This window comes from Xyrauchen texanus, chromosome 17 (genome assembly GCF_025860055.1).
Source record: "Xyrauchen texanus isolate HMW12.3.18 chromosome 17, RBS_HiC_50CHRs, whole genome shotgun sequence".
Taxonomy (NCBI): domain Eukaryota; kingdom Metazoa; phylum Chordata; class Actinopteri; order Cypriniformes; family Catostomidae; genus Xyrauchen; species Xyrauchen texanus.
This window is the reverse complement of record NC_068292.1, coordinates 38,697,665-38,720,292: the sequence shown is the minus strand read 5'-3', so window position 1 is coordinate 38,720,292 and position 22,628 is coordinate 38,697,665. Positions and strand designations below refer to the sequence as shown.

At 39.0% G+C, this 22,628-nt stretch overlaps 1 protein-coding gene across 1 annotated transcript in view; it reads left to right on the top strand.

The window, feature by feature from the left end:
• zfpm2a (zinc finger protein, FOG family member 2a) overlaps positions 1–22,628 on the top strand; it is a 213,315-nt gene that overhangs the window by 129,348 nt on the left and 61,339 nt on the right. The window contains exon 5 of the mRNA XM_052146270.1: positions 5,544–5,655. Within this exon, the coding sequence (XP_052002230.1) occupies positions 5,544–5,655 (112 nt within the window). The remainder of the gene's footprint in view (positions 1–5,543; positions 5,656–22,628) is intronic.

The window sequence follows — 22,628 nt, the reverse complement described above, 5'->3', positions numbered from 1 at the left end:
ACCATATATATATATATTTATTTTTTTTTTCTGACTGCAAGAATCTTGCACTTACCAAAAGTATTAAATGTGCTAAATCACTTAGTAGATTTAAGGCTTAAAATCAAAAGGTAAAACACACTTTTAATCTTCTCCTGTTCACTGTGATAGCACAAACGAAGAGTACATAATGTGGGCAGCTTCCCACAATCTCAAGGAATCATTTCTGCTGTCCCTGTGAGCTGTGTGTTCGAGCGTGCTGGGGACCGTGGCAGCGGTCAGCAGTGCTATTATCCGTTGTTTACACACAGGCCTGGAGTCAGGGTGGCTTGCAGTGTCACCAGCCACTTTCTTCTCTCCACCTCCTTCAGCTGATCAGAGGATCAGGGTATCAAGGCCGGATTAGCGGCGACTTGGGATTTGTGTGATTGGTTAATTTAGTGCGGCGATGGCGGGTCTTTCATCTATGGCAATATTTAATCAGCTGCCGCCACACAGGCTATTACAGGTTAGCTTCTTTCTGCGGGCCTCGGCACCACTGCCATCAGCTCCATCACAATTCCCCCTGAAATTTCCAAATTATCTGTAACAGGCTTTAGCGGCTCTGTAATAAAAATTAGAGCTGATTCCTGATAGAAGCTTTCGCTCGTACCGGGCCAATTATAAATAGTACAGCCGCAGCTCAGAAAAAGGTGGAAGAGAAGGGGGAAAAAAAGGAAAGAGAAAGGGGAAGGAGGGGAAAAATCCAACTCTGAGGGATGTTAGCCGGGAACTTATCGGCAGCCCCTGCTTCCCTGCTCTGATCCAAATCCGACCAGCTGAAAATTTATATTAGATTGTATCACACAGGACCAAAGTCGTGGAAAATCAATGAAGGTTATCTTTTATGTTGCTGCAACTTGTGGAAATATTGATTTTCATTTTATAGTGAATTTGGAGCATCAGTTTGTAATCACTCGCTCGCTGACTACACTGTTTTGGTCACTGTATCTGTTACACATGGAGAGAGAGAGAGAGAGAGAGAGAGGAAACCAATGGAGGGAGACTAGAGATCTGTTACTAACTCACAGCGCCTCAAGTGAAGGTCTTAAATCAAGCATTATCTGTCATTAAATTACAGACACTTTTGATTCACTTAAATATTTTTGTGACATACCAAAACATTAATTACTGTTTTATTATGCATGCATTCGTTTCTGTGATTTTATGTTACAAAACTGGCAGATTTAGTGTCAACCTTTGATTTTCAGATGTTTTAAAAACATCAACGATAAGATTGCAAAATAACGGATTACATGTTTTACATTTTACTTAACAATATTTACCTTGAGGTGTGTTTATTTAAACATATTTTGTGTCTGTCTTTGATTTATCAGACGTTTCAAAAACATTTAGGTGCGAAAAATAACAAATTGCACATTTCAAATTTTCTTTAACAATATTTATTTACCTATAGGAGAGTTTGTTTAAACATATTTAGGGTCGTTTGTCCAGTTCTGTCATTTTATGTTACAAAACTGGCAGATTTAGAGTCAACCTTTGATTTTCAGATGTTTTAAAAACATCTTTTAAAAACATATTTTCAGATGTTTTAAAAACATCAACGATAAGATTGCAAAATAACGGATTACATGTTTTACATTTTACTTAACAATATTTACCCTGAGGTGTGTTTATTTAAACATATTTCGTGTCCGTCGTGAATTTTTCAGATGTTTTAAAAGCAATTTGGTGCGAAAAAAATCATATTGCACCTTCACATTTTAATATTTACCATAAGGACATATTTAGAGTCTAGCTTCGATTTTTCAGATGGTAAAAATAACATATTGCACTTTTCACATTTTACTCATCAATATTTCCCATGAGGAGTGATTATTTAAACATATTTAGAGTCTGTCTTATTTTATTTTTGCTATATTTTATTTATTTATTTTCAGATGTTTTAAAAGCAATTTGGTACAAACAAATGTGACTACAGCTCATACGAAAACATACAACTTTTGTTCCCATTGAGACAAACCAATCAACAAACAGAATTTCAAATAAACAAAATTCAGGCATCATATTTTACATAGCTTTTCAATCAAGACTAATTTACGTAAGGAAACCTCAGTGAACAAATTGCGTTTGTTGGTTGGTTGATTTTTCTCATGGGCAATAGAAGTCGTATGTGTTTACACAAGACAAATCATACAAATTCTTATGATTACTGATTGACTCAAAATTCTAAATTAGACCATGTTGTTCAAACAATAGCAGATAACACCAAGTACTATATTTGTAATGAATTGTCAGTTTCTATAGATGCAATGTATTTCAAAGTGTTTATAAAAAATCAACTAAGTGCAGAATAGCATACCACCATGCTACTCTTACTATTATTGCAGTATGCAGTATGTATAACCTACTTTGATCAGTATTCAAATATTCTGTATGCATTACTAAATTTGCCAAAATGTGAAGTGTTCAAGACCACATAATGCATGGAATACTGTATCCTACAATGCAATGCTCTTGACATGACCTTCCATTTCTACAGTAGTGTGACGAATGAACAAAGTATTATCGATTGTATTTTTTTTTATTGTTATTTTTGGTTCAGTATTTGATGGGACTGCCAAAAATTTAATTCTTATTCAAAATTATATTAAACTACTAAATAATTTCCACCATGAAATCTGGAAGCCAATAACATGCAATGCAATGAGGTCATGTGACAACAATGTTGCATATTACTATTTAAAACATTTAGTGTTGTTTACTGTTTCACTTACTAGTTTTGAAGTAGGAGGCCGTATCCAATATATAGCAGTAAGCAGTATGCTAGTATTGCATTTTGAACAGAGCCTATATACAATATTTGTGAACAGTAGGATTTGATATGTTTGATACATATCTGCAGCATTTCATAAATTGAATGATATTCATTAGCTGCTATTGCTGGGAAATTTCTGGGCCTTAAAAAGGTTCCTCAGAGACACCGAGAGAGACAGACAGGGAGGACCTTTGCTTCTGAATAAGAGATGACTCCAGACGGTGGGGATCAGAGAAAGGGTTAATCCGATTCTCATTTTAGATAGTTGTCGTGGCAACAATCAGACGGTCTCTGGTGCTCTTTGACAGGTAAAATTCTCAGGTCAGTCTGGATATAAGACGTTATTGTATGGCTAATTTGAGATGTGAAACAGGAGCCGTCTTAAATGACCGAGGCTTCTCTGTTTTGCTGCCAGCATGAGGAAAGACACCCGGACATACTTATTATTCAGAAAGTAATATTCTGTCATCATTTACTCACCATCATGTTGTTCTAAGACTTTCTTTCTTCCATGGAACACAAAAGGAGATGTAAGGCAGAATGTTCAGTTTCACTCACCATTCATTTACTGTGCATTTTTCCCCCATACAATGGAAGTAAATGATGACTGAAGCTGTCAGTCAGCCTCACATCTTCTTTTTTGTGTTTTCACAGAAGAAAGAAAAGTTAGAATGGTTTGCAATAACATGAGGGTGAGTAAATAATGGTCAGCAAAGTTTAAAAGGAGAGCAAATGAAGAAATAAAATGTTCTGCGTCCTATAGGGATCATTTTCAGGAGTAGGCGGTACTAGAGGGCATTTTCGAAAGTCGCCATTTTCAGTGGAGGAAAATGCCATTTCAGTGTGGATGAGAGACATAAACATAGCAAAACTGATGCGTTTTTAATATTCAACTAAAAATGTTTTTAAAAAACTTTTGACATGGGCCAGTAAGCAGCCACATAGCAACCATGCAAAACTCCCTAGCAACCACTCAGAACACATTAGCAAACACATTGGAGAACAACCTAGCAACTGCTAGTAACCACACCTTAGCAACCACATACCACATAGCAACACCCTGGCAAACACCCACAACACACTAGCACCATGGTGGTGAGGTTTGAGTTGTTTACATTCACATGTAGGGTATGTGAGCGAATTACAACAGATCACCAAATGCAAAAATGCATAGGAGATGTGGACTCAGGAAAGGAAATGATGTCACGTGAGCAGAGCATGACTTCTGTCCATTTTCACTTAGCTCAACTATTTCTGCTGCACTCTAATGAAGGTGTGCCTGGGGTGTCCCGTCTAATGGCCCAGAAAGACAGACATTTTGCCTGCCAGTAATGGGCTACTGTAACAGCTGTCCAAGATCTCTACCAATCCTGCCTCGGAGTGAAGCGAAGAGGCTTTCATTGCCCTTTAAAAAAGCCATTTGAAAAATGAAATAGAATAAAAACTCGTATTGAGAGAACAGCCGGGCAGCAGCAGCCGGCCTTTCTTCACAAAAGGGTGTGAGTGCATTTTAGTAGATTTTTTTTTTCTATTTAACTGCTTTCAATCTTATAGATAGAACCTAAAGCACCACGTTTCGACCCCAACCAGAAAAGAAAAATTGCGTTACACATTCAGAATAATTTGCTGGAGCATTATGAAACGTAACCTCAATCGGCCTTTGAAATGGATACTGATTCTTTAAATTCTTCACAGCCCGTCGCAGGAAATAGTGAGATGGCAGCGATAGGAAGGTACAATGTGGCCAAAGTTCAGTACTGAGCACTCGCCTTCTCTCCGTCCACATTCTTTTTGCAATTCCCAGGCACCTGAGATCAGGCTGTAATCGGAGAGATCAGAAACTGTATCGTTGGAAAAAAATTAAGGCGGATAATTCCACACTATCTGGAGTTAAATTAGAGACGACGCAGGGCTGCGGGGGTCACTGCGGTTGAGGGGTTATTGATACTGAACACTGACAAGAAGCCATCAAACTCTAGAAACTGCATGTAAAGGTTTACTTTTTTATATTTATTTTGCAGGATTAAAGGTTTTGTTCATCCAAAAATGAAAATTCTGTCATCATATACTCATCCTAGTATCGTTCCAAACCTTTATGACTTTCTTTCTTCCATGGAACACAAAAGGAGATGTTAAGCAGAATGTTAGGGACTGACAGCCTCACCATTTTATGGAAAAAGTTGCAATGAACGTGAACGGAGAATGAGGCTGTCAGTGCCTAACAATGATGAGCAAATGATCACAGAAATGTTATTTAGTATAATGCATGCAAATGCATGTCTAAATTTGGTCCGTCAACAAAAATAAATATTTATATGTTAGGATAGGACTTGAACCCAGGCCTCCTTGCATGCTATTTGAAAATGATCCCACTAGACTAACACATCTACTTAGTTGTTAAAGGAACAGTTCACCCAAAAATGAAAACACTGTCATCATTTACTCATCCTCATGTTGTTCCAAACCCATATAACTTTCTTTCTTCCTCATCTTTCACTATCTTTATTTGAAAATAAATAAATGAAAAAATATGCAATGAACGGTGAGGCTAATATTCAGCCTAACATCACCTTTTGTGTTCCATGGAAGAAAGAACGTCATAGGGATTTGGAAAAAAAATGCCTCCAATTGCTAAACTGTCCCCAAATAAACTAATGATAAGTGTGTGTGTGTGTGTGTGTGTGTGTGTGTGTGTGTGTGTGTGTGTGTGTGTGTGTGTGTGTGTGTGTTATCTCCACCTCTGCAGAAGACGAAGTCACATGTCCCGTTGGTGTTGAACACAGGCCCCAGGTGGCTGCAGGATGTCACTTGGCAGGGAACAGATGACAACAAGAACAACTGTGTGGTTTACAGCAAAGGTAAGAGGACACTTTATCTGCCCCGTAACACACGAAACACAGCAGCTCCACACACTTCTACTCTCTGCATCTCTTTTAAAGACCCCATGAAATGGCCTAATGAGGGCAGTTTTCTGTCCTGTGTATGTCCTATTAAAACAGGAAGTTTGGGCAAGGCATATGGAAGGGACCATCCCTTTTAAAAAAGGTCAATAGACTTTAGTTACACACACACACATGAACCATAATTGAATACTTTTCATTAGCATTTAATTGGACAAAATCTGTGTAGTGCAAGATGAGTCATCAATACTTTTAGTCTACTTTTTTGTAAGTGAAAGACTGTAAGATTCATTTGGTCAACTTTTAGGAGTACATTAGCATATTGATAGCTTCAAGGCTAACAGACATAGACTAAAATCCACAAAACTCCTATTTTGATTGCATGGGGTGTTTCATTTCTGTGTGTGTGTGTGTGTGTGTGTGTGTGTGTGTGTGTGTGTGTGTGTGTGTGTGTGTGTGTGTGTGTGCAGCTCATGTTCAGAGAGCGACGTGTTTAGTGCGGATTCAACCCCCGTGTCTTTTACATCTATTAGCAGTGCAGGCTGTAATGTAAGGTCAATGGATCGCAGGTCATTGTGGCTTTGCTATGACAAATGTCATTCGTTGACATTTGCTTGTTGACATTATTTTCCATGTGTGCAAATGCATGTAAACAGCGGATGGTCCAAAGACAGATGTGACTGATAAACGCTTTCCTTAACATACACCACTAATAGCTGTAGTAACTATGTCATTTTATGTAATATATTTTACTATGTCATTTACCATGGTGTATTTTTGTAGGGGAAGCATGTAAACCCTTTAACTCTTTCCCTGCCAAACACAGAATTTTCCGTGTTTTATGAAAAAACGCTTCCCCGCCAAACACGGAATTTTCCGGGTTTCCGTGTTTTAGGTGTTATACGGTAAGGAAGACCCCTCCGCATGTTTTGAAAGAGTACGCAACTCTTTGATCAAAGAAACAGACTGCGATCGTCTCAAACATGAAGAAGTGGAGTATTGAGAAGCTCAAAATATCAGACATAAACATGCCTTTTTCTCAGCTTTTTGTCTGAAATGTTGTTTTTGACAAAACCGACCTCTGTTCAAGTCGCAATAAAAAGAACAAATGAAGATAAAATAAAATCGTTTTTTTTTTTCCCAAAAACCAAGGGCCAAATCTTTATTGTTATATATAGCATCTTCATATATTCATGGAAGAAAATATTCTGCGGGCCATTAAAATTTAGCGAAAATCGTCAAAAACCCTGGCGGTGGCTGGCAACTTTTTTTTAAAAACGCTGGCGGGGAAAGAGTTAATAAATACTGTAGGTTTTTAGTGGCCCAAACTTCTTTTCTACCCCCTGTACTGCGTCCATTTTTTGAAGTTATGCCCACACTTGTTTAGTCTTCCTAAACCATTCTCTCCTGAATAGTGTAACCAAAAAAAAAGGCAAAATTGCAAATAATATATATTTTTATAATTGCTTAAATACCAAAAGTTTATAGGGTCATTAAATACCTGAGATATGTAATAGTGTTGCTTTTAATTTGTGCATCCATAAAGCATCTTTTTTTATGATTAATATCTATTTCTACAGTTAATATCTGTTCACATCAACCAACAGTATGGGGAAAAAAGTGTGATCTCAGTGATTTCGACCGTGGCATGATTGTTGGTGCCAGATGGGCTGGTTTGAGTATTTCTGTAACTGCTGACCTCCTGGGATTTTCACACACAACAGTCTCTAGAGTTTTCTCAGAATGGTGCCAAAAACAAAAAGCATCCAGAGAGCAGTTATGTGGACAGAAACGCCTTGTTGATGAGAGTGGTCAACAGAAAATGGCCAGACTGGTTCGAGCTGACAGAATGGTTAACTCAGATAACCCCTCTGTGCAACTGTATTGAGCAGAATAGCATCTCAGAATGCACAACACGTCGAAACTTGAGGCGGATGGGGGTTGGGGTGGGGCGTGTAAAGCACAAGCATTACAAACTAGCAAGAGTTACATTTAGTGTCAGCCCAATTTATGGAAGAATGGAATGGAATAAGCCAGTGATGGGAAGTCCGATTCATTTCTGCGAACCTGTTCTTTCAGATGGTTCATTTAAATGAACCGGTTCAAACAAATGATTCAGCGGTTCTTTTACATAATGTAATGATGTCATTAATACGTAATTCTAACATCCTGGTGTCAAGGTATTCACACTTAAACATTCAAATGAAGCCATATGTAAATGCATATTGCTGATTATTAACTTTTATTAAATTAAGTCATATTAATAAGGGTGTTTATAGTCATCAGTGTTTCATTCTGTGATCCTGCATGCATAATAGCCTTCGACTGACAAATATTGATAACATCTTAAGTTAAGTTTTCTACATGAAAGTGTGCAGGCATTGCTGCATGAACGGGGATATGTTCTACATGTCTAAAGCATGTAAAGAGAATAAACTAGTCTTAATCAACTCACCAGAAACCATAAATCGGCTTACTGTATATAAACTTAATAATTATATATTAAAAAATATAATCTGCATGCACAATAAACAATAGTAAAATGTATTTACATCTGTCGTCTTAAAGTTTTTGAACGTTTTAATAAAAATGTTATTGAATAAAAACAGTCTTAAGCATATTTTCAGTAAGTTTTGTTTGTGAAACTTCCATTTCACCCCAGGCTTGTTCAAGTCCTCGGTACACAAATGCTCATAGTATCAGCAGCTCACTAATCAGACTCTTCGTTAATCCTCGGCTAGCTTCGGCAGTTATTTGGACCGGCTGATTTGATTCTTTTTGAGTCAGACTTGGACACGAACGAAAAGCTGACTTTCGATTGCGCCTGTAGGTTTGATTAGTTAATTTTCAAACAGGTTCTTTAGTTCAATAACCACAAAAACTCGGAAGTGCCACCTAGCCTAGCCTAGCCTAGCCTAGCTATGAGTCCAACTCGTTCACTTCAAACTCAGTCTCAGGTCTCAGGCTACTAGTCGTCTGCTTTTAGCGTTGTTTTTGAATGTTTTTGCTTATAAATAAGTTAATGAAATTCAGATTTCTTGAAAATGTCCATCACATACAAACACAACTAGAAAACGAATATATTATTAATAATATTAATTATTATGAGTAATTAATAATATGAGTTACTTCTGGGAATCGGCTTTAAAAAACAATTCGTTCAAGAATCAGACATCACTAGAAGCCGAACAAACTGCAATGTTATAGCTACGATCTCCTCATCATGCATGCACAATTGTAAACGGAAAAAAAAATGTCATGTCCAAACTAGACCCACGTTTTAGTTTTAGCCAATTATCAACGCTCTTTGAATAGCTTAGTTCTTCTAGGTCAAGAATTTCACAGATCACCAAACAAACACCTTAGCAGAACAAAAACGTCATTGCGTTTAGCAATACATTTCATTCAAACGAAAGTAAACCTGTTCGACCAATAAGAATGACTTAGCCCTAAGCCGTATGTTTTTGCGGATGATTACCCATGACTCTCCTCTGCGAAACTGTGAGTTTTCTTCCCCGCAAAGTGACCGCAAGGCTGATGTGGGATTTTTGGTTATCCCAGCTCTCATCTTCTCATAACTGCACTGCATTTGGGGACTGATCCTCTTTACCAGTGCTTCATTTGTGCTCTTTATCTACAAATCATTAAAGTTTTGATAAGCTGTTAAAGAAGATTATAGAGTTCTTTTAAAATCATCTAATCTCTTTTGCCAGGAGACTGAATATGGGAAACAAAATGGCTAATAAAAGGATTTCGGGAGTGTTCTGTTAAGTCTCTATAATTTCTTCGCCTCCTTCATATTTATTAGCGAGAGAGAACGTTTCCACTGCGAGGTCACTGATTCAGCTGTACTTGACTCTATTTTTTCAAATTTGTGATTTGTGGCATCCCGTTCTAGGATTCCATGTTCTGTTATTGCAATATATTTTCTGTTATTGATTACATGTATAGGACTATGTAAGGGATAATGTACAGTCAGTCGGTTGTTATCGCAAAATAAACATAGACATGGTGAGCAGGTCCCCTACGTGAAGCGGAGGAGTCTTTTATCAGCCTGAAGGGATTTATTTTACGATAACAACCTACTGACTGTACCTCATTCCAACTATTATACGGCTCATGCCAAATAAATAAATACATGGGAATAAAATATTGAATTGCGTTGAAATGTTTTAATTCTGTGGCAAGAGTCCACCTCCGGTTTGCATTCTGATGGGGTTTATTTTGTAATAAATGAATGTCTGAATGCTGATTGTCTGAAGATTAATAATGTTTCCAAATAAATAAATAAAAGCACATGATTTGAGTTGAAATTATGTTATTAGCTTACATGTAGAGATCGCACAGTGATCCAAGAAGCAGGAAAGATGGCTCACAAATACATGGATGAGTGGTCGGATACATGGAGGTTACAGAGAAATATCAGTCCGCTAGATGGTGCCATGGACCAATCAGAATTCAGTATTTCAAAGAGCCATGTAATCATTCTTTTAAAAATCATGCCTTTACCCCTTCCCTGGTCTTGCAAAACTTTCAGACCCATTTAAATGACCCACAAGACCACAGATGGGTTTAATCACTGCTGGGATACAGGCATGATGCGCTAACAACTGCCTTTATTCACTATATACATGTATACAGCTATATATCATGATAAAATCATCAAAGTATCATGATATTGTCATTTGATACCATGGTATAACTACAGTACCAGGGAGGAAAAATTAAATGAGTACATTAAAAAAAATAAAAAAGACTCTGAGGAAGTCAATGATTGATTGTTTCCGTAATGCCTAGAATTATATCCTTATTTAGGTTACAGTGGGGATTTACTGACATGTCTCTGAAGCCCAATATGTTCACAGTCCATTCCCTGCACACAACATCATCCTTACCACGCGTAAACTGTTTCTAAAAATATGACATGGTGAAAATGGGAATTGTGTGGTTGCCCTAGTAATACATGTATTCCACAATCCTGTACAGTTTAATCTATTATATTCAGGCCTGTTGGGCATGTGTGATTCCCTGCGGGCAGCTTTGGGCAACCGATGGAGGACTCGCACTGAAATTAGAATGGTGAGAATTATCAGGGAAACTAGGGACACAAAAACACTGTCGTTATTTTCCTCCATCTTCTCCAGCCTCGTCTAGTTCAGTTAATTTTAAATGGTTTTTTTTTCACTAATGTTGAAACGTAAACAAAATCTAAGTCTGTAGTGTCATGGGATATGAGCAGGATGAAGAACTATGTTGACAATGTTTTCAAATATTATGATATTTTGAATCAAAACAAACTACTAGATTTGATTGTGATGTCAGCGGAATCAAATATTCGAAAATTACTGAGAGTTTTGTTTGAGTTACTAAGTAACTAGTGAGCAAAACTGTAAACATACTCTATTTTCTGAGTTATGTCTGAGTTACACACATTTTTGCTAATTCTTTTGGTGTTTTTTATGTGCAGCCAGTAATTATTTGAATTTTTTCGACCTCACCATAATTATGACCCATTTCACAGTCTGTGATGACGCATTTCCGCATTTTCCGCATTAGTGTAAATCTGTCAAACTTTTTTATATTTGCAATTTTTTAATTATCTAGTGTAAATTTACAACTTTATACTTTGTATTATATTACCTTGGAATTAGTAAAAAAAAAAAAAACTTAACACTATGCAATGAGGTTTCTAAAACAGCTATTGAGGGAGTGACAGTAAATTTGCCATCTCTCTTCTGACAGTCGTAATCCACCACTGTCTATTTTTTATTTATTTGGAAACTTGTTGTAACGTGCATATTTCTTTTGATGTTGGAGCGAATGGATTAGCAAAAATAATATTTGCCACGGTCTCCCATTCACTCCCATTCACCGCTATTAAAGTTTTCACTGCAATCATTTTCTTCCATGTTCCAAAACCTGGTAGTATAAAAAGGGTCAATTGCAGATAAACCCCATCCCTAAACGGCAAGCAAAAACAAACTGTGTTTTGTTGCTTGCTTTGCATGGCAAGCAGATGGTTTCTTCCCATTTGAGCGGGCAGTTCTTGGCCAGACTGCACCTGACTTTATGCCGATTGTCAAAAGTGTGGCTTTTTGAAGCTATTTCTATGGCTTCAAATCATTACGAATCTGGCAGTTATGTAGCCATAAAGCCAATATATATAACTTGAATATGTTGGTTCTTCGTGGAACTCAGTTGGATTATGTTTTACCAGTTCTTAATGTGCCTGTCAGACACTAAAATGACAAATTCTCACTCAGCAAAATCACATTTATTCTGTTCAAACATGGCCATCAGGCAGCTGAGCTCTCGTGCGTTTGGACAGTAGATATTCAGCTCTAGTGTGTCTGATTAGTTAAAGGTCACCAAATTTTTTCCTCTAAGCCTCTTAGAAGCAGGAACAGTCAGATAGAGTGTGTCAGAGGAGTTGAGGGGGAAATTTGGCCATTGTGCGTGTGGAAATTGACCAGTGTAACGAGAGTGTTTTACATAAGCTCATAGAGCGCACGACTCTACTATTTCACTGTCTTTGTGCTGGTCATATTCTGTAATTCCTCTCCATCTGATTCTGTGAAACACATCTCTATATTGTATTTCCTGAGACAGTAAGACTAAAGACATGTTACCTTGACCTCCATCACTGCCTTGACCTTGAATATTTTTCTCATCTGCTCTCTGTTTATATTGACACTAGGTATGGAAGTAAGGAATTTAGCGTTTCTGATTCTAATATTGCTTCAACATAATAATTCCGGTTCCAGTGGCACCAAATGGAATTGCAATCTGTTTGAGCAGCCGGATTAGACTGGACATAACAACATTTGCTGAACCAGTGGCATTGGTTTGGAGCTGTGCTTCCTGTTTGCTCTACGGGGCAGAGTGGAAGTGCCAGTCAAAGTATTTGGGAAGCCTGTTTGGAAACCAGCAGTATTCTTTGCAATTTTTGGTGCCGTGAGTGGTGCAGAAATTATAAAATTAATGCTGCCATTTAGAATTCTTTAAAACTTTTACGGAAGACCCTCCACTCCCGTAATCATTTTGTCCAGACCATATACCAAACACAAATCATTTGCCCAATCCCTTACAATAATTGAGATTTAATGGCAGATTTCCCACAAAGTTGGCACAAATTCGCCACTTATTATTTTCACATGCAAATGAGCTTTGCAGCTAACTTGTCCATTGTTGCCAAAGGTTAGCTGCAGGTTCACAGCTACTGGTGATGAGCTGCAAACTTCTGGCAAACATTTGTGGCATATTACAAGCTCCTTTTCATGTGAAAATAATAAGTAGCAAACTTGTGGCAAGATTGCAGATAGTTTGTCCAAACTGAATTAATTTAAACTGACAAAACATGTTCAAAACTTTTTGACTGATTCACTAAAAATAATGTCTCATAAGGGTCATTCAATTGTGAATCAAACTACACTGGTTGCACTCCTATAATGGTAGCTAGAGGTCATGGCCTTTAAAGCCTCCTTGCTAGTGCATCCGGCACCCATGCCAGGGAACACCGGTTTGAATCCTGTTCAAGGCGGGTTGAGTAGGGCCTGTTACACTGGTGCCATGAACCGGATTGGAGTGAGGTTTACGGGGGTGAGTGTATTGTTGCATTGGTTGCACTGGTTGCACTCCTATAATGGTAGCCAGCTGGTACGTGATAGCTGTGCAGTGTGTAAACTTCACTCTCCTTGCCTTAAAAGACGCACTAGCGACCGAGGCTAGAGGCCATGGCTTTTAGAGCGTTTTTGCTGGCGCGTCCTGTTCCCATGCCAGGGATCACCGATTCGAATCCCATTGAGGACGGGTTGAGTATTGCCAGTGACACTGGTGCAATGATCCAAATAGGAGTGAGGTTTAGGGGGATGAGTTTAACGGTAGCCTGCTGGTACTTGATAGCTGTGCAGTGTGTAAAACTTCACTGTCCTTGCCTTAAGAGACGCACTAGCGACCGAGGCTAGAGGCCATGGCTTTTATAGTCTCCTTGCTAGCACGTCCAGCTCCAATGCCGGGGATCACCCACTCGGGCAGGTCGAGTAGAGCCGGTGACACCTGCATGCCTGTTGTTGCGTTAAACCAGCAAGGATAACATAGAGGAAAAAAATATAATTGTCTGTTTTCTCTCCGCTCCCGTAATAATTAGCATGAAACCAGTGAGGATGATTTTTTTCTGTGGTGCTGTAGATACGGTAGTGATACAGTTAAACTTTCAGAGGATGTTAGTGTTGAAGAACCATTAATGAAACCAAACTTTTGGAAAATCAATTGTTTCATATAAAAACAAAAAACAAAAATGGAACCAATCCTTGATTCCCAACCCTAATATGCACTAAACTATTTCATCACTGTACAAACTGAACCTTCAAACTTATATTTATCTTCATTTCGGTGTGTCTTTGTGTAAGCGCAGTGTTGAGTGAGGGGTTTCATGCTGACAGTAAAGCGTTAGGAGACAGACACTTGCCAGCTGAGTTTGGAACAACACACAAGACAAATGCTGTCATGTTTTAAATAGTTAAGGCCATTAAATTGTTTTCGTTTCATCTTCCCCTTTGAAAGGCATGAAGGCAAAGCACACGGAGGTGCCAGGTTTATTATCTCTTATCTTTGAACAGCGGAAAATACTGCAACGCATAATAACCAAACAACTGCACACAATGTAAAATTTCATTATCAGGGTGTTAAAACTGGATTTTACCCTGAAGGGGCCCCACCACAGCTCTGAACGCCAGCATAATTATGTTTAATTAAAATACAACAGAGATCAACAGAATCATTTTCATTTGGAAATTATTAATGATTCTACCGTAACAATAATTGATTGCAGTGAGCCGGGCTGCAAGAACAGACGGTCAAAGAGAGAGAGTGCACACACACACACACACACACACACACACACAGAAAGAATTGCATAATTGTAAGTTAAATAGATGGTTTAATGCACACACACACACACATACCCTGCTTTCCAAAGGCATCAATTATGCCTTCAGAGGGCACTTCGAAGGGAAAGCAATGATGATGGCCATGCTGTAAGGCAATTCCAAACCAAATTTCCAATAAAAATTACTCACATATCATGGTACTTTGATATTTAAAATACTAGTGAATGATTACCTTACTGATGATGTTTCACCATGGTACATGTCTAAAATGTTTGGTATTACCATGCCAAATACAATCTATATATATAAAACTTTATTGTCATGGTGTATGTTAAATAAACATATTATTAATATGGTACAGTAGGCTACATGTATGAAAACCATTGTATTATCATGATATTCCTTAGCACTTGACCAAAAAAGAAAAAGAAATACATGGTATACACTGATCAGCCACAACATTAAAACCACCTGCCTAATATTGTGTAGGTCCCCCTCGTGCCGCTAAAACAGCTCTGACTCGTCGAGGCATGGACTCCACAAGACCTCTGAAGGTGTCCTGTGCTCTCTGGCACCAAGACATTAACTGTTTGTTATGTTCGTCAAACCATTCCATGAACTATTTTTACAGTGTGGCAGGGTGCATTATATAGCTGAAAGAGGCCACTACCATCAGGGAACACCTTTGCCATAAAGGGGTGTACATGGTCTGCAACAATCTTTAGGTAGGTGGTACATGTCAAATTAACATCCACATAAATGCCAGGACCCAAGATTTCCCAGCAGAACAGTGCCCAGAGTATTACACTGCCTCTGCTGGTCTGCCTTCTGCCCATGGTGCATCCTGCTGCCATCTCTTCTCCAGGTAAATAACGCAAGGACACCTGGCCGTCCATGTGATCTAAAAGAAACATGATTCATCAGACCAGGCCACCTTCTTCCATTTCTCCATGGTCCAATTCTGATGCCCATTGTAGGCGCTTTCAGTGGTGGACAGGGGTCAGCATGGGCACTCTGACCGGTATGTGGCTACATAGCCCCATCCGCAGCAAGCTGCAATTCACTGTGTGTTCTGACATCACAATTTGGCCCTTGTCAAAGTCGCTCAGATCCTTACACTTGCCCATTTTTCCTGCTTCCAACACATGAAATTCAAGAACTGACTGTTCACTTTCTGCCTAATATATCCCACCCCTTGACAGGTGCTATTGTAATGAGATAATAAATGTTATTCACTTCACCTGTCAGTGGTTTTAATGTTATGGCTGAAATATTATTATGGCAAATGCCCACAAAATATGGTATTCCCATGGTACACATCCATAAAATATGGTATTAACATGGGTATATGTTCATAAAAATTGTATTTGCAAGATATTATCATGACACATGTCCAAAAACATGTTATTACCATGTTATATCTTCAAAAACATACTGTAGTATTAAAATGACATTATCATAATCCATGTCCAAAAACATGTTATTACTAGGGAATATGTAAAAACAAAATGTGGTATTAAAAAGATATTATCATGATACATGTCCAGAAACCTGTTATTACCATGTTATATCTTTTATCAGTATGTAAAGCGTGTGTGTGTGTGTGTGTGTGTGTGTGTGTGTGTGTGTGGGTGTGTGGGCAGGTTTGGGTGGTTTACGAGGACTTTTTTTTTTAGGTTACAAACTGGTAATTACAAGGGTATTATGCTAAACATGCAAGAAACTTTTTGTGAGGGTTAGGTTTAGGGGTAGGGTTAGGGAATAGAATTGATAGTTTGTACAGTATAAATATAATTATGTCTCTGGAGAGTCCTCATAAGTATAGCCGCACCAACGTGTGTGTGTGTGAGCGAGAGAGAGAGAGAGAGAGAGAGAGAGAGAGAGAGAGAGAGAGAGAGAGAGAGAGAGCTGCCTCCAGCTGCTACTATTAATTATGATTCAATTGTGTAGAGCTGAAGCTGCTAAGAGTGATGTTCAACTCCCCTGTGGCATTTCTAATCAGCTCATGAAGTACCTGCACCTGGTGTGTGTGTGTGTGTGTGTGTGTGTGTGTGTGTGTGTGTGTGTGTGTGTGTGTGTGTGTGTGTGTGCGTGTGCGTGCGTGCGTGCGCGAACCTCCTCTCTTATAGAATGTGTGGACTCGATGATTTAACCTGAATAATTTTATAATCGATGCCGAGAAATGCCTGTGCATCAATTTCCAGTGGGCAGACAGATCTGTGTCAATGAGAGAACTGTGCTTTACAACACTGTATGGAGCTGAGCTTTCAATGGAGAGTGAGAGAGAACGAGAAGAGAGAGAGTAAATATCGAATTCCTGTATCTCGCAAAACATCATCAAATTCTGAAAACCTTCTGTTACGTCTGTGCTCTTGAACACTTAACATTGTTATTTACAGAATTTTGGCTTGAAAGGGGTAGCAAGCGTGACCTGGTCAGAATTCAGAAACAAATAGGTAACTATATTATTCAGTAAGAAAATGAAACATGTTTTTAGGATGATTAGGGTTTTTAATTTTTTTTGACAATTTAGCACATTTGCCCCCCCACATATCCCTTCGGCAGAAGACTTTCTGTCTTTTGCTGAACACAAACATAGATTCTTAGAAGAATATTTCAGCTTCTGTTTCAGACAGTGTTGTGGTACTCGAGTCCGATTCAAGTTGCAATATTGATGATTCGTGACTCGTCTCGGACTTGGACACTAATGACTCGGACTTGGACTTGGACTCGAGCATTGGGTGCATTCTGACTGGGAGGAGAGGGCTCGTTACAACCATTTACTTTTGTATTCTGCCCTTTTATGGCTTGAGATCACATGCATGTCATGCCATGTACCGGTTGTGCAAGCGGTTTTCCTTTGCTTTCATTGGACACGCACTCTCAAATCTCTCTTCTCTCGTTCAGAGCACGTGTGCCTCTCAAAGCATGTCATGTGTACTCGCAAATCTATTATAACGCAAAATAACTCTGCGTCTGTTTATTCATATAAATATTCTGTTTCTCTAGACGTGGTATAGCGAGGGAGAATACTGAAGTCACCATTTGGTTGGTGGTGCATAATACATGGTTAAAGTCATTATTACGAATAGTAATTATAACAGGAACATACGATCATGTTGACATGTGTTCATGCGTTTATAGCAGGTGCAGGTTTACATAGAGACAGAGACTGGCTCGTGTGATGCGAGTTTATCACAAATGTAGGCTAAAAGAGTTAAGTAATCCCATTGTTAAAAGGACAAACATCCATCCATGAAAAATCTGTGAATTGCTGCAATGCCTGTATTATAATTAATTTTGATAATATGACACTAGAGAACAATACCTGAAAAAATAAATAAATAAACTTCAAATAAATGCCAAGAAGTAGTGGAAAGTTCTTTTTCTGACATCTTATTTTTTATTTCCTTGATTATTGGATAGGCCTGTATATAACAATTTGATGATAGATGGATGGATGGATGGATGGATGGATAGTTTAACACTTGGGACATTCACCCTTGCGGCCACTAGAGGTCGCTAGAAATATTTAGACTTTTAGTTTGAAGTTCTGTGTTTTCGTTGTGTCTCTGTTCTCTGTGTTCCCTTGATTTATCCCAGATATGTCTTGTTAACCTTGTTAGTTGTTGTGCATATATTGCCCTCGTGTTCTCTGTATTTGTCAGCTATTTAACCATTCATTGATGTAACTGTTTTTTTCGGTTGTTGTGTTTTGAGTTCTTTTATGTTTTTTCTCTGAGTTTTAATCATAAAGTCTGCACATAGATCATCCTTCTCAAGTCTGCAAACATTACAGAACAACTGACCATACAATGGATCTAGCGGCTTTTCAACTGTTTGATCTCAAACAAGGAGAGGGGTCCATCGAGCAATATACAGAGCAGTTCAGTCTTGCCCAGGATTTCAGTTGTGGAGATATTTATCTCAAGGACTGCTGTCGTTTCGGACTGAATAAGCCTGTGAAATCATGATATCCAGGAGGCAGATGTGAACTTTCCCTCGAGTTCACTGACTATGCTTTGAGGCTCACATTCTCCTATTACGCTGTGGGGTATAGCAGTAATCCCGTGCCGATGTCAGCGCCCACGCCTGCCACGGTCAAAGAGCCAGTTCCTGAAGCCTCGTCCGTCCCAAAGCACAGCCAGCGCCAGCAGCCTGGACTCACGGCCACGGAGGCCATACCCCTGTCGCAGTCTGCACTCATGGCCACTGTGGCGTTTCCCTGTCACAGCCAGTGCTCATGGCCATGGAGGCCATTTCCCTGCCGCTCCCTGAGCTCACAGTCACAGAGGTCATTCCCCAGTCACTGCCAGTGTTCATGCCACAGAGGCCGTTCCCCTGTCGCTGCCTGTGCTCATGACCATGGAGGTCATTACCTTGTCACTGCCAGTGTTCACAGCCATGGAGGCCTTTCCTTTATCAGTGCCTGCGCTCATGACCACGGAGGTTGTTCCCCTGTCACTGCCAGTGCCCACTGCCATGGAGGATTGTTTCACAGTCACTGCTAGCGCTCCAGTTCCCCGAGGTTGTCGACGAGCCTGTCCGGTTCCCCGAGGTTGTCGACGAGCCTGTCTGGTTCCACGAGCCTGTCCGGTTCCCCGAGGCTGTTCATGAGCCTGCCCGGTTCCCTGAGGCAGTCAATGAATCTGTCCAGCTTCCAGTGACTTTTGAGCCTGTTTGGTCCGCTGTGACCGTCAATGACCCCTGTCCAGCGATCGTCATCCAGTCTGCTGATCCCTGTCCTGTGACTCTGCCTCCAGAGCCTCCACCTCATGTGGCTCTGTTCCCTGAGACTCCTTTGGCTCCAACCCCTGGGCAGTCGGCTTCTGCATCTCCGCCCCCTGAGTCTCCGCCTCCTGCAACTCAGCGCTCTTGAGTCTCCGCCTCCCTGGCTGCCAGACCTTGCTCTCTTCCTGGAGCCACTTTCCTGGCCACCGGGTCCTCCCTGGTCCCCTGGTCCACACCTGCCTCCGGGCCCTACACCGGCTCCGCCATTAACTATAGGGGGGTCTGTAACACTTGGGACATTCTCCCTAGTGGCCACTAGATGTCGCTAGAAGGATTAAAACTTTTATTTTGAAGTTCTGTGTTTTCCTTATGTCTCTATTTTCTGTGTTCCTCTCGATTTATCCCAGCTGTGTCTTGTTAACCTTGTTAGTTCTTGTGTATATATTGCCCTCGTGTTCTATCAGTCTTTATCAGTTGTTTAACCTTTCATTGATGTAACGGTTTGTTTCTGTTGTTGTGTTTTGAGATCTTTTGTTTATTTCTCTTTTTAATTAAAAGCCTGCACATAGATCTTCCTTCTCACGCCTCATTCCTGCAAACATTACAGATAGATAGATAGATAGATAGATAGATAGATAGATAGATAGATAGATAGATAGATAGATAGATAGATAGATAGATAGATAGATAGATAGATAGATACAATTTTATTAAGTTCACAAGTCGTTATTCAAGACAAAGAAACAGTTAATACTAAAATAAGAACAAAGAAACAAATGAAGAAAACTGCTAAACATTCAAGTAACATTTTTGAAAAAAAAAACAGAGATGGTATTGTTATTGTGTGTATTGTTTCTTCTACAATATATAATGAAAGACTGAATGAGTGTGTGTGTGTGTGTGTGTGTGTGTGTGTGTGTGTCAATAAACTTAAAATGGCAACAAAATTTAGATTTTTTTGCTTATTTTATGACATATACAAGGACTTGTAACTGACTGTATGCGGTTATTGGTGAGGACTTGGACTTGACTCGGACACAATATTGGTGACTCGGACTTGAGCAGTGAGGACTCGGACTCAAGATCTAGTGACTTAACTACAACACTGGTTTCAGGTCCTCTACAAGTGAATTGTGACCAGATCTCAGAAGTTCCAAAAAGTACATAAAGGCAGCATAAAAGTAATCCATATGACTCCAGTGGTTAAATCCATGACTTCAGAAGTATAATAGGTGTGGGTGAGAAACAGATCAATATTTAAGTCATGTTTGTCTATCAATCTGCATCTTAGAATAGCCCCAACGAGTTGGTGTCTGAATGTCAAAGTGAAAGTGTAGATTTACAGTAAAAAATGGCTTAAATAGCTGTTTCTCACCTTCACCTATCATATCACTTCAGATGATATGGATTTAACCATTGGAGTTTTATGGATTTCTTTTTTGTTTTCTTTGTGATTTTTTTTTGGACCTACTAAGTTCTGGTCACCATTCACTTGAATTGTGAGGACCAACAGAGCTGAATTATTCTTTTAAAAAATCCTTGTTTGTGTTTTGCAGAAGAAAGAAAGTTATACACATCTGGGATGGCATTAGGGTGAGTAAATGATGAGAGAATGTTCAGGTGAAGAATCTGTTGAGAATCACCATTGAGAATACAATGAGAAATAAATATACATTTTTAAATGTATTTAAACTCCATCAAATGATGGTCCTAAAAACTGAACAGGCTTCATGTTTTATTTTTATGCGATATTTTATAATTATAATTGTTTTGTATATATATATATATATATATATATACTCTACCGGTCAAAAGTTTCTAAACACTTTATAAAAAAAATTTTTTTTTTCATATTTTAGAATAATAGTAAAGTCAGTCACTATGGGAATTATATTGTGACTAAACAAAATCCAAAATAAATCAAAACTGTGTTATATTTTAGCATCTTCATCATAGTCACCCTTTGTGCTCTTAGGGGGCTTTCACACTTGGTTCGATTGCCTGTTCCGAACCCGAGTTTGATTGCTCCCCCCTCCCCCCTGCCCCCGATGGACTGTGTTCACATTATATATTTGTATCCGAACCGCGGTACGCTTGCATCATCAAGCTGCAGCTGGTGCGTAATCGTGTTGCTTGATAACCGCGAAATGAAAAGGCGTCAAAATTCAATGAATAGACTTGCTCGGTTCACATTTGTTCTTCTTTTTTTTAACCTTTGGTTTTGTTTTCAACATCAAGATACAGAAACACACTTGCGTCTGTCTGCCGCAAAAATACTGAAATCGTTCAAAAGACAGCGGGCTGTCCGCCGAAGACAATTTTTGCGAAGGCAAGCAGAAATCATCTCTCTTCTTGCAGTGCGTGTGCGTCAATCCCGCTTTTCGTCAAGGTAAGTGTATACACACGCACGCGCGAAAGTAAACCCTTTCCGCTCATTTTGAAAGTGTCAGGTGTGAGACTGACGACCACATTATACGTCATCATTAGCGGTTCACTTCCGCGGTTTGGTTCGATTGCGTTCATATCAGCAGCGAACCGTACTGGAGTTCACATGAACCGTACCCCAGACCACCTTTTTAAGCGGACCCGAGTACGGTTCGCGGGTGCGCACCCGAGTTCGGAAGACAGCGTTCACATCATCCAAACGAACCGAACTGACGTCATTCGAACCGGGGTGTGCACCAAAAGTGCTAGTGTGAAAGCCCCCTTAATGTAACACTTAATGTACTCTTAACAACTTCTTGAGGTTTCACCCTGGGGGTCTTTTTAAACAGTATTGAATGTTATGTTGGGCACTTATTGGCTGCTTTTCTTTATTATTTGTTCCAAGTCATCAATTACAAAAAAAAATTTTTTATTACATTTTAATTTAAAATGAAATAAATTAATATGGTGGTACAATTATATTTTGTCTACAAAACTAATTTCAAACATTTAAGCATATACCTTCAAAAAAAAAAAAAAAAAAAGTAAGATCATGAGAAATATTTCAGCCAAGTGTTTCAAAGGTTTTGACCGGTAGTGTACAGTATATACTGTATATTTAAGGCATGTAGCGACACAAATGTCATGATACAATAGGATGCATTGCCTCACGATATGATATGACACGATACAATAAGATACGAGCACCCACAAATGTTTCGCTCAAACTAATTCAAGGATTCAACATAAATATCTTTTAAATCATTAATGCCACAAAAGTGTCTGAAATTGGCAACAAAAAGCAGAACACTAAGAAACTTAAACAACAGCACAGCACTTTTTTTTGTTTGACTGTTGAGAAAACTAATATGAACTCACAATTTTCAT